The sequence below is a fragment of the Chiloscyllium punctatum genome, chromosome 24, assembly GCF_047496795.1.
Source record: "Chiloscyllium punctatum isolate Juve2018m chromosome 24, sChiPun1.3, whole genome shotgun sequence".
NCBI classification, from domain to species: Eukaryota; Metazoa; Chordata; class Chondrichthyes; order Orectolobiformes; family Hemiscylliidae; genus Chiloscyllium; species Chiloscyllium punctatum.
In genome coordinates, this window is record NC_092762.1 from 62,429,858 (window position 1) to 62,442,624 (window position 12,767).

Genomic DNA, 12,767 nt, shown 5'->3' on the forward strand with positions numbered 1-12,767 from the left:
TTAGAAGAACCTTCCTGTATGAGAACACCTGTTAGCAAAGAGAAACATGGAAAAGGAACCAGAGAACGAAAGGCCAGCAATCTCGAGGCCAAGGATTAACACCTCTTGGAAACACAAAATATGTGGTTGGACATGCAACTCTAGGGTTGGGCTCATCAGCCAAACAAGGACCGGCAGAACCCCTGACCAGTGACACGGAATTCCCTGGGTAGGTAATTCTACACCATGATGACAGATTGCCAATGACAATGAATATACAAACACAATTATAGAAATATAACTCCTATTAGTGTGAACAACTTGATCCAACATATAATTTATTCACTATTATGATCCTTTTTTTGTTACAGAGGGAACAGCATAACCACACTATTCCAATGAATTAGAAATAAAACAAATCAGTGCTTTAAAAACTATTTTTGTCCCCATTAAGTTCTCTGCCAGCTCTTATTTTAAGCAAATAAAGTAGGGAATTTTTTTTTTAAGAAAGGAACTTCCTCACACAGGATTACCTGCATAAGAAATTCCTCAAGAAATGACCAATTTAAGGTATTCACAACTAAGTTATTGTTTAAATATATTCAACCAAAAACTTCAAGACCCATTGGACCTGGTCAAATAGTAGTCAGGAAATAGAATCAAGTGTTATGGACCAGGCCAGACCATATCCTTGGCCTCAAAATATTCTAAGAAGGTAGCCTAGACCCAAGTTTCTTATTTTAAAGGGAGATGTGAAGTGGATATTCTAGGTGTGATGCAGCTGGTCAAACTAGACTGCTTTAAGCAAAACAGAATTTATTTAAACATTACAGTTGAAACAGAAACAAAAGAAAATGGAATTTAGAATAACTTAACTATTGGAAAACTTAAGTAACCCAATACAGCAACTTAACTAAGGAACTGCTCCAATCCAGTAACATCCCAAAAACACAGCCCTTGGCAAAAGGTAAATTGAAATATAGATTCTTACAGGCAGAAGGGAACAACTTCCAAAGAGATTTCAGAGACGAAAGTCAGTCGAGAATCATCTGCTGAAGCTTGGAACCTTTCCTGGACTCCAGCATCTTCTGACTGTTACAATTAAACCAAACTAGAAAAAACCTGAACTAGGAGAATTGGCCACTTTCCTGCCACTGTTAAATTAGGCTCTTTCCAGCTCCCTTGGCACCTCTGCCTTTCCGACCTCTCTCAAAAAAAAAACACAAGGACAAAATAACCTTGTTAAAGTGACAGCATTGTCACACAAGTTCACACAAAAGTCCAAAGGCAAATTAAATTTAGGTATTAATGAACTTCTGAAAAGTAACTATGTTCTGAAAGGAAATTCATCCTTTACTGATAATCTTGAGGCAACCTTGGAATCAAACAAACATGGAGAGTACTGGGCCAACAAGTTCCAATAAAGAAAACGTGTGAGACCATCAAAGCCTGGTCATTGAGCGATAATCATCTTTGGATTAAGAGAAAAAGGGAGGCTTACAGCAGATATTGAGGGGTCAAAACAGCAGAAGCCCTAGAGGCATGTAAAATGTGCAAGGGAGAACTTGAAAGGGGAGATCAGGAGAGCTAAAGGGGAAATGAAGGGATTTTGGCAGGTAAAAAAGGAAATTCCTCTGTTGTTTTCCCAACTATATTAAGAGCAAGAGGATAATGAGGGCAAGTGTAGGGCCTATTAAGGACCAAGTGGTAATTTGTGCATGGTGCTAGAGGATCTAGGAAGGGTTCCAAATGAATTATTTCAGTTGGTGCTCACTTGTGAGAGGGACGATATGGGTAGAGATCAGGGAGAAGGTCTGTAATTCAATTAAAGAAATTAGTGTAGACAGAGGAGGTTTTGAATGGTCTGCGTGTAAAATTTTCAATTCTTTTGACCATAGTAGAAGTGCCAGAGGACTGGAGGACAACCAATGCAGTAGTGTTATTCAAGGAAGAGGAAAGGATAAACTAGAAAACTGCAAGCCAGTCAGTCTAACCTCAGTACTGGGGAAACTACTGGAAGCAATTCTGAGGGACAGAATTGGAGAGGCAGGGATTAATTAAGGATGGTCAGCATGGTTTTGTTCAGGGAAAGTCATGTCCGACCAATTTGATTTTTTCGAAGAGATGACCATGTGTGTCGATGAGGACAATGCTTTTGTAGTAGTCTAATTGGACTTCAGCAAGGCTTTTGATAAGGTTTCACATGGGAGACTGACAGCTAAGAGCCCATGGCATCCAGGGAAATTTGGCAAGTTGGATCCACAATTGGCTGAGTGATGGAAAGCAAAGGGTGATGATTGAGGAGCAATTTTCCAACTGGAAGTCTCCATGTAATGGGATCCCACTGGGGTCAGTGCTGGGGCCCTTGCTGTTTTGGTTCATATAAATGATTTAGACTTGAATATAGGACAGTTAATCGTAGGTTTGCAGATGATACAAAATTAGTTAGTTGGTAAATTGTGAGGAGGATAGACTTAGAATTCAGGACGATATAGACAGTCTGACAAATGGAACTCATTCTGGATGAATGTGAGGTTAGTCAAACAATGGAATATATGTGAGGAATGGCAGAACTCTGGGGAGCACCAAGGATCAGACGGACCTTGATGTGCATGTTTACTGGTTGCTTATGTAATCAGGACAAGTAGGTAAAGTGGTTAAAAGTACATGGGAGACCTGCCTTTATTAGCAGAGGCAGAGAGTTTAGGACAAAGAGGTAAATGTCTCTGACCTGACAGCCAGACATCTCTAACTTCTGGGATTCATGACAGCCCATGAACCGACAGCCAGGCTCAGACAATAACTCACCAGGACGAAAGATCCAATACCCATTATGTGTAAGACTAACGTAAATTTACAAGATTCCATGCAAAGACTGCACAAAACACTGTACAGGACAAACAGGCAGACAACTAGCAATCTGTGTCCACGAACACGAAATAACCAATAAATGCCACAACCAACTGTCCCTCATAGCCATATACACAGATGACAGGGACCACAAATTCAACTGGGACAACACAGCAATCATAGGACGAGCTAAACAGGGGACAGCCAGAGAATTCCTAGAAGCATGGCATTCATCCACAACTCTATCAACAAGCACATTGACCTGGACTCAATATACCGGCCACTACAACGAACAACCAGAACTGGCAACCAAAAGCAGCAGAAACGGAACCAAACAAATTCCAGAAGACACCGTATAACCGCGCTTCACAGGAGGCTCCAAAGCACTGAAGTTGTCACCTAGATAGGGTACGAAACATCTGCAAATCAACTTCCCAGATCTACGAACATACCCACAACCACCAACCTGCAATTGAGCTACAAATCTTTACAGAAATCTTGAAAGAGCTAGAGTGCAGTTCTGAGGAATCCACATTATAGAAGGGATGAGATAGTACTGGAGGGTGTGCAAAGGCGATTTAACAGGATGTTGCCTGGGCTGGAGAGATTTAGTTGCAAAGAGAGATTGGATAGACTGGAGTGGTTTTCCTTAACAGCAGAGATGATTGAGGGGCAACAATAATTGAAACGTATATAAAATTGAGGGGCACAAATAGAGTAGACAGGAAGAAACGTATTCCCCTTGATGTTGGGATCAATGTTGAGGGACATATATTTAAGGTTAGAGATTTGAGGAAAAGTATTTTCAACCAAAAAGGAGAGAGTATATGGAGCTCTCTGCCTGAAAGAATGGTGGAGCAGAAACTCAACATTTAAAAAGTATTTTCAATGTGCACTTGTGCAGCCAAAACAGACAATATGGGCCAAATGGGATAAGAATAGTTTGCGTGGTTGTTTAAAACCATGTGAATGTGATGGGCCCATGGGCCTTTTTCTGAGCTGTAGACCTCTATGACTTTATCAGGTTGTATTGGATGGGCAGAAGGGCTAAGACGTGTTGATGATATTCGACAGCTGCACAACTGTGAATGAGTCCTGTGAACGTTCCTGTACGTGCTGATGGCTTTTTTTCTGTATTTTGTTTTCTGTACTGGCTGTTTGTAACAATATACGAGAGAGAGTTTTGTTCCAAGTCTCTGGACTTCACCTCGGACTGGGATCACAGACAGTGCTAGGAACCACCTCAGCCTCCAGAGCAGCCAATGATCGAGGGGTCCCTACCAGCAGAAGGGCATGAGGCTTACTACCTTCCTTCCTTTCCTTTTTCATCCTTTCTTTATTACTTAATAGATGGTCATATTTCAGTCTTTATTTTCCTTTTTAAAAATTATTCAATAAATGTTCATATTCAAACAAATTGCCATTGTTGAGTCTTCTCTTATCTACATTTAACTGAATCTGAAAAAAATCGCTTGGATACACTGTGATCCAAGACTCATGTGACCCAATATTGTGGAGAAGGGGTTCAGATGAAAACAACTATAATATTAAAAGACCACCTTACCCCAGTTCCAACCTTCCAGCTCAGCACTGTCCCCATGACCTGTCCCACCTGCCAATCTCCCTTTCTACCTATCCGCTCCACCCTCCTCTCTGACCTATCAGCTCCATCCTCACCCCCATTCACCTACTGTACTCTTTGCTACCTTCTCCCCAGCCCCACCCACCACCCCCAAATCTCTCCATCCTGGAGGCTTCCTGCCTCCATTCCTGATGAACAGCTTTTGCCTGAAATGTCGATTTTCCTGCTCCTCGGATGCTGCCTGACCTGCTGTGCTTTTCCAGCACCACACTAATCTAAACTCTGGTTTCCAGCATCTGCAGTCCTCACTTTTGCCTAGTTAAATCTAGGCATGTTGACAATGTTTCTCCCAGCTCGGTTATACAACAACACTACACTGAAAACATTGTCGTAGTTACATTTGAAATCAAGGCCTGGCAATGGAAGTAGAGAAAAATACATATTGTAATAATACAATAGTTCATATCAATTGTACAGTAGTGAAGTGAAGCATAATCCCAACTGGTATAAGAAAGGTGGCCTCTGCCTAACAGAGAAGCAAACAAGGTAGGCAATTAGCTACTGAAGAGGACTCGGAACACAATGTGGGAAACAGTTGGGATAGTGGTTCAGGAGGAGGGGGAGAGAAAGTAAATATACTTAAAAGCTTTAAACTAGGAACACAACTTAGCTTTACCTTAATACCCAGGGCCACAGAAATTAAAAATGCTGGAATTGTACGTGTAGTGAAAATAACAAAAAGCACAAAACCATATTACACTTGAAAATACATAAATGATTGTAGAAGCAGCCAAACAGAAAGGGAAATGAGTGTGTGGCTAGTGCTAGGCAGAAATCGCCAGAAATAAGAAAGGAGCTCCACACAAACTCAGGATGTGGCTGGCTACGAATGTGGCTGCAGAATATGAACATCATGGATACCACCACTGAAGCAATGGTGAGTCTGAGAAGACTATTCAGCATAATTAAATGATTAAGGTGACTAATAGACACTACAGCGGCAAGGGACCCTGCACTGAACCCTGTGCTTCACCAATGGACACAGGCGCCGATCCCAAACACAACCGTCAACCAGCACCTCTGCCTCCTGCTGTCCGGCAACGTTTGGAACCAATGTGATATGCTTTTATTGGGTGTGTGTGTGTGTCACACAACAGCCTATAAGTCTTTACATGGTTAACTGCCACTACAAAGACATCAAGTGGACATGATGTAACTGAATGAAGAATGTGTTTAGCATCAGATCCTCAAAAAAATCTTTATTCAGAAGAAATATTAATATAATGAATGGTAAAGTTAAAAGTTTCAATTGAAATTGGATGGTAAGCTGGCAAATTGAAATAGAGATGAATTTAATGGACTCCATTTTTCATCTTAAAAGCAATATAAACAATGAATCTTAAATCTAATCCCAGCCTCATTTCCTTCAGTCAAATGGTGCACCTTCCACATTTAATGACTTTCTGAATTAATTTATACAGCCCTGTGGTTATTGTTGTTATAAATCAAAATTATAATACCTTTAGTGTTAATAACATCGATAGGAATTTGCGTTTGTCTCCTATCAGCATGACGTTACTGATGATTGGTAAACGTTCCTTTACAGCATCTTCAATGGGAACTGGTGGAACATTTTCCCCTCCAGCAGTGATAATCAACTCTGGATGATAGAAAAAACAGAAAATTACCAACAATGAATTCCACAATGACAATGAAGCACCTGTATTTATGGCAACTTGCAGAACCTCCAGAATTGGCAAAGCACTTTGCAGGCAATTAAATATATTTTTGGAGGTGCAGTTGCTGCTATAATGCTGTAATACTAAGCCTAGTTAAGAATCCTGGGTCAATTACCTGGGAATTCATGAACCAAAATTTAAACAAACAGTCTCTTCCAATGTACACTGCACTGACCAAGGACGGTACACATTGTCAGAAATGGAAAAGGTCAAGGTACATTTCTGTAAACAAATGATTTCCCTTTTACACAAATTAACTGCAGCTGGATTCTGTGGTTGTAGAAGCAGGAAAATCTTGCCAAGTACTATTCATCATTAGTAGTTAGAAGTTTGATAATGTACAGGGTGAACTGAAGAATCAGACAGAAAATACCTTGCTGTTCAAGATCAGGATCTGCACAATTACTCCTGTTCATTTTCATCAATAATCTTCTGACCCCCACAGAATTATAGGAAGGAATGGAAGAGTGTGAGAAAACTCTACAGGTAAACAACAGTCCAGATGACTAACTAGGCACCATTTTTTAATCACAAAAGTATAACCTGTGGCATATCCAATGACATTCTGGTCTGTCAGTCTCTTGGGTTTATTGGCCAAGATGATATGTAACCTTGGGACCACTCAACCTTGGTATTCCGAAACTTGACTTATTCCTGAATGCCTGTCTTTTTAGCAGATATCTGGAAAGTTGTTCAAGTTATATCTGTCCCCACTGCTTGTACTTTGTCTGATTTCTAAAAATCTCTTGCTCAAGTCAGATCTCAAACAATCCAACCCAATAACCCCCTGAATTCTGGGGACACATTCCTAAAATGAAAGAAAATGCTCAGTAGTAATCTTAAAATCATTAACAATTGTAGTGATGCCTCACAAAATTTCTACATGTAACTATCTTGGGACCCAGATCACAGGAGAATACTTTGTGTTCCGCATTTCCAATCGCTCACACATCAATAGTGAGCCTTCATGTACCAGAGTACCCTGCTTAATCCTCTCCAAGCCATACCTTACAATTCACTTCTTTGATCGAACTATTGGTCAATCATATTTATTATGATCAGGTAATATTAAGGTACGAATAAGATAATATTAAGGCGAGATTTTTCTGCATCTACAACCAGAGAATCCAGCTGCAGTTAATTTGTGTAAAAGGAAATAAGATGACTTGTTTATAGAAGTGTACCTTCATCTGTTCCATGTCTGACACTGTGTACCCTCCTTGGTCAGCGCAGGGTACCTTGGAAGAGACGGTTTTAGATCTTGCCTCACGAATTCCCAGGGAATTGACCCAGGATTCTTAACTAGGCTGCTGTGAAACATCTTGATACACTTATTAAAAGATGGTATATAAATGCCAGTGGTTGTTGGCAGGTCATTTAAGTAAGAGCTAGCCCCAGAATGTGGGGGCAGCTCTCTCTAATCTCTTGGTGAGATCACCATACATCTGCTGGCCAGAAACTGAGCACAGTAACAAAGTGGCTGCTGATATGACTATGGTCATACCATGTTGGTTGAGAATGGAGGCCTTTCATAAACAGCATCTCAGTGGTGATTATTTACAAGTTCTGCCAGTGTCATTAAAAGCATTCAAAAAGATGAACATTTTAAGTTGGGAGATTAAGAAAATTCAATTGCTAAAGCCAGTCATTTTCTTGCAAAATATGTAAAAAAAAATTTATTGTTTAATTTTTTATTTTAAACATTGGAATTTTTAGTTACTCGATGGAAACATTTCAAAAATCATTGAGTAATGTGTTGGGAAAAAAATAGAGTCCCACACAGTAGTCAAATTTTGGAACTGCTCAGTAGTAGCCTGTATTATAAGTGGGACATAGGAAATTGATAGACAGATGTGACAAAAGTGAACTGGAAGTTTGATTTCACAGACCAAAAACATGGACTTTTTTTTAAGTTTCATAAGCGGTAGATGCAAGTTACCTTTAATTCTTCCTGTGATATATAGAAATCCATTCTCATCATGTTTCCCTAGATCGCCCGAGTGCAACCAACCATCCTCATCAACTGCTTCTTCTGTCTTATCGTCCATGTGCAGGTAACCCATGAACACATGCCGTCCCCAGAAACAGATCTCGCCGCAGCCATCATCATCAGGATTGAAGATCTTTGTCCTACAGTCTGTCATCACCTTTCCACAGCTAGTAGAAATAAACAGAACAAATGTAAAGTTTACAAATAAGAAAAATTTAAAGGCTTAAATTCCACTGAAGATGAACTTGAGTGCATTTTATCTGCTGCATGCCATGGAGTAGTGCACAGAGAGCATGGATTTGTTTTTTTTCTGTAGTCATTTAAATGCAGTTAGTGCTCAGTGCATAACTGGCATCAAGGTGAAGATACTGGAAACTTCTGTACAAGAATAAGGAGGTCCTTAAAGCAGCAGAGGTTTGAAATTGGGGATTTTGAGCTGAGGAGAGGGAGGAGAATGAACGTTTGGGGCTAGGGAGGAAATCCAATGATAATAAGCATTGTAAAAAGATGAGTTTCCAATAATACTATTTGCACCCAACAAAACAATTCAATGCAATGGAATAAGGACAATATGACAAGGGGTGAAAGGTCTCAGCAGTACTTTCAGTGCACAAATTTACCTGATTGACTTGTAATTGCTGTACCCCTTATGGGTGTTGTATAATGCTCCAACTCTTAGAGGCACACTCTGCTAAGCTTCCATTACAGCAACACATTGGAAGTAGATTAGAGCCCCAGGAAATCCAACAATTCTTTAATGGGATGATGAGCAACAAACGCCTGATCGTCTCCCAATCCTGGGACTATAATGCAGCCTCACAAGAAAAAGGCAGGGCTAGCACACTAGAACACAAAGCCAGTGACCCCAAACATGTGCTTCACCTGGACTTGAGCTACTGTTCATCTGTTGACAGCAAGCTGGAGAAGGATTTCATTCCTTTGAGATTACATTTTGCAAATGTGGTGAAGGAAATGTTATCCCCAGTGTTTGGAGGTACAATTACACAAAGGATTTGTAATAGTGTGTTTCTACTGGAATTCAGGTCGGTGTGAACCAGAATTCTACATCGCATACTGGGAGTGCAGATCCAATCTCTTCCATTGGTTACCACTAGCTAAAATCTGAGGAAGAAAATGGCTGTTAAATACAGATATTGCTCAATCTGGCCACTCAGAGTACATACTGAAGGGAGTGATCCTACCTTGAAAGTCTAAATGCATCAGGTACGGAAATGGTGTGTGGTCCCGAGCTTTCACTCATTCCATATAACTCGTATACGGGGATGTTAAGACTAAGGAAGAACTCCAGCGTGTCTTTGGTTATTGGAGCTGCTCCTGTGTAACATTTTGTGCAACGAGTCAATCCCAAAGCATTCCGAACCTTTTTAAACACCAACTCATTGGCCAACCGGAAGTTAAATGAAACAGCATTATTTCTGAAAAACAGAACACAAGTATTTATTTTGAGTCTTCTTAAATATGTAATGAAATTTGTTATTGTAAACACATTGTATTGTTAATTATTTGAGAGGCAGTCCATACCATTAATGCACTAAAATACTGTGTGTCTAATGCACAAAAGTGAATGTGGTGTTGGGGTACTGTCACTGGACAGTTAGCCTGGACACATTGTCTAGTACTTTGGGGTTAAGGGTTCCAATCCCACCATGGCAGCTAGGAGAATTTAAATTTAATTAAAAATTCTGGTATTGAAAATATGAAGTCTCAGTTTCATGGTCATCAATTGTTGTAAAAGCTAATCTGGTAACTTAATGTCCTTTTAGAAAGGAACTCTGATTTCCTTACATGGTCTGGCCTGTATGTATTTTCAGATAAATAGCGGTGTAGCTGACTCTTCTCACTGCCCTCTGGAATGGCCGAGTAACCCAATTAGTTCAAAGGCAATTCAGAATGAGCAACAAATGTTAGTCTTGCCAGTGATGCCCCATCCCGTGAAAAAAATTAAAACAAATAGTCCAGGAAGTTTTCAATAATGTATAACAAAGTTTAGAAGTGACATGCATCCAGATGTAAATAGACATCTTTCCACTTTGCTCCTAAAGCCCTGATAGTGAAAAATTAATGCACTGGTACTTTAATATTGCAATGAAATGTAACAAATGAAAAGGAGCCAGTGTGCCTACAATGTGGTTAGTCTCCTGACTGTTTGCAGCAGTTATGGTGGAGGTTCCTTTTTGTGAATTCTCTCTGAAGAAAATCCATAGTTCACACAAAAGCTGTTGGTGAAACATTCAGTTTGTATGGTACACCTGCTCCTGGTGTAGTCAGCAACACTTGTCTGCAGCTGTTAATTCAACTGACTGGGAAAACCTGTTTGGGTGAGAGCGGAGCACCATTTTTGGAGATTTGGCAGGGGATTGGGTACAACATAATGCTGTTACTAATGTGCAATATATATTTCACTGACATGACTGTTAATGCCCAAAAAATAGGAAGTGATCCTGTTCACTGACTGTGTCAGAGCCACTCAGTGATTAACTCTTGCATGTGTTCACCACAACATGGCTGGCGACAATTCACAAGCCTCGTTTTTGGCCTTTGTTTCAGAAGTAAAACTGCTTTTGAAGGAAGATATGATCAAATTAAACAAATGATTGAATCCAAACTGGATGAGAGAGAAAGCTGGCAAGTGATTAAATTATTTACCTACCCACGCATGCGATTTAGATTAGTTTTTAAACCAACATCTTTCGCCCAGGAGGCAACTTTCCTCCTAACAGTCGAGGATTTAGCTCCTATAGTTTTCATTTTCTCCTGCATCTTCTCCCAGACACGCGGCACACCCATAAATGCTGTGGGACGGACTTCCCTCATTGTGGTCACCAAAGAACCCTGAAGTAAATCGTAATTAGAACATACAACTAAATTTACTTGCACCGTGGGCAATTTTTTCTATAATTTTCACTGCAAACTATTAATCAAGAATCATGCAATCAGGAAAAGGTCAGAGTCACATGCCCTGTGCATTAAAAGGGAACTAGATTTTTTTTTAGAAATTCATGTATTATATACAATTACATTATACAGGTTAATACAAAACAAGGTGAAAGTGAGGACTGCAGAGGCTGGAGATTAAAGTCGAGAGTCTGGTGCTAGAAAAGCACAGCAGGTCAGGCAGCATCAGAGGAGCAGGAGAATTGATAATTCAGGCAAAACCCATCCTGATGAAGGGCTTACGCCCGAAACATCAATTCTCCTGCTCCTCAGATGCTGCCTGACCTGCTGTGCTTTTCCAGGACCACATTCTCGACTTGATACAAAACAAGCTGATCCCCAATCTCCTTGTTATTTTGTATTCAAAATTCAATTTGTAAAATAGCAAGATCTGTACAGACAATCCCTTCAAGGGAACATTAATCTTCCCAAATTCCTGGTTTTAGTCTTCTTTACCCTTTTCTATCAAATCTAGTAACAGGGAAGCACCAAATCCCAAGTGTAATCGTTTGTGCCAATTGCCAGTCAGCGGTTTCTTTTAAAGCAATCTCTTCTATTCAAGTCAGAACAGAACAGGTTTTTAAACAGTTTCAGTCCATGGGTCGAGTGCAGACTGTGAAACTTCACAGCTGCAGGAAACGTTTTGAATGTCAAAGAAATGTAAAGAAAATGAGTGTAAAAGATCATCTGGGCGAACCAGTGTTGCTTTGCAGTCCATATGAAGTGTAGTGTTAATATAATATGCCTCATTCCTGATGAAGGGCTTGTGCCCAAAATGCCAATTCTCTTGTTCCATGGATGCTGTCTGACATGCTGTGTTTTTCCAGCACCACATTTACTCAATGGACCCCATCTACAGACATCACCATCCCACCTTCCTCAGGGCTCCACAGTCTGGTCCACGACTAAGTGCCCAACCATTAATTTCCAAAATCCAGTGCTGAAGTTGGCCTAGCCCCAGGCCTGGTTTGACAGGTCATCCCTGACTGAACACACCCCAGCCCCGAGCCTAGCTGAATAGGGCAGCCCTGACTGAACACACCCCAGTCCCAGGCCTGGCTGGACAGGGCAGCCTTACTGAGCACGATCCAGCCCATGGCCCAAACCCCAGGCCAGCCTAACTGAGGCAGTCTTGCCTGAGCACTGACCAGTCTCCAAGACACATGGCTTTGCAGCAGCCCCCTCAACTGACAACAATCCCCAGAAAATTCCTCCACTGTTTCTGTGCAATCAAGAATTCAGGTTTGCACCTTTAACCACATGCTGCCTTACTGACCAAGAACTCTGTTCCCTAATGGCTGTAGCCTCTTACATTCCCATTTGCCACCACTTCCTTGGTCCACTACTGGTGGCTTCCTGTTATATAGACCCGAACCTTTGGAATTCCCTACCAAAATCTCTGCCTTCATTCACGTACTTAACACTGTTGTTCAAATCTAACCATTGTACCAAGCTTTTAGTCATCTCTCGGCTTCAGCTCAAAATGCAGGGGAGGTGTGGTCAAGTGGCAATAGGAAATATGCTGCCCCAGGGAGCAAACACACAGTGCACAAGCAATGTCCCTATCAAGATGCCATGGCAACCTTAAAGGAACCGATCAATACAGTATGGACAGCACCTAGAGCAAGGAGAAACAGGAGAAAACACTGATATTTCCTTCTTTAGTTTGGTG

General features: G+C 40.8%; 1 protein-coding gene across 4 annotated transcripts in view; it reads right to left on the bottom strand.

Annotated features, from left to right (window-relative positions):
* The window catches only part of acsbg2 (acyl-CoA synthetase bubblegum family member 2), a 57,430-nt gene that overhangs the window by 3,861 nt on the left and 40,802 nt on the right, over positions 1 to 12,767 (bottom strand). For all 4 annotated transcript variants that reach the window (XM_072594013.1, XM_072594016.1, XM_072594014.1 and 1 more), the window contains 4 exons: positions 10,812 to 10,993; positions 9,343 to 9,576; positions 8,090 to 8,307; positions 5,932 to 6,071 (listed from right to left, as the gene is read on the bottom strand). In XM_072594013.1, coding sequence (XP_072450114.1) covers positions 5,932 to 6,071; positions 8,090 to 8,307; positions 9,343 to 9,576; positions 10,812 to 10,993 — 774 coding nt within the window. The remainder of the gene's footprint in view (positions 1 to 5,931; positions 6,072 to 8,089; positions 8,308 to 9,342; positions 9,577 to 10,811; positions 10,994 to 12,767) is intronic.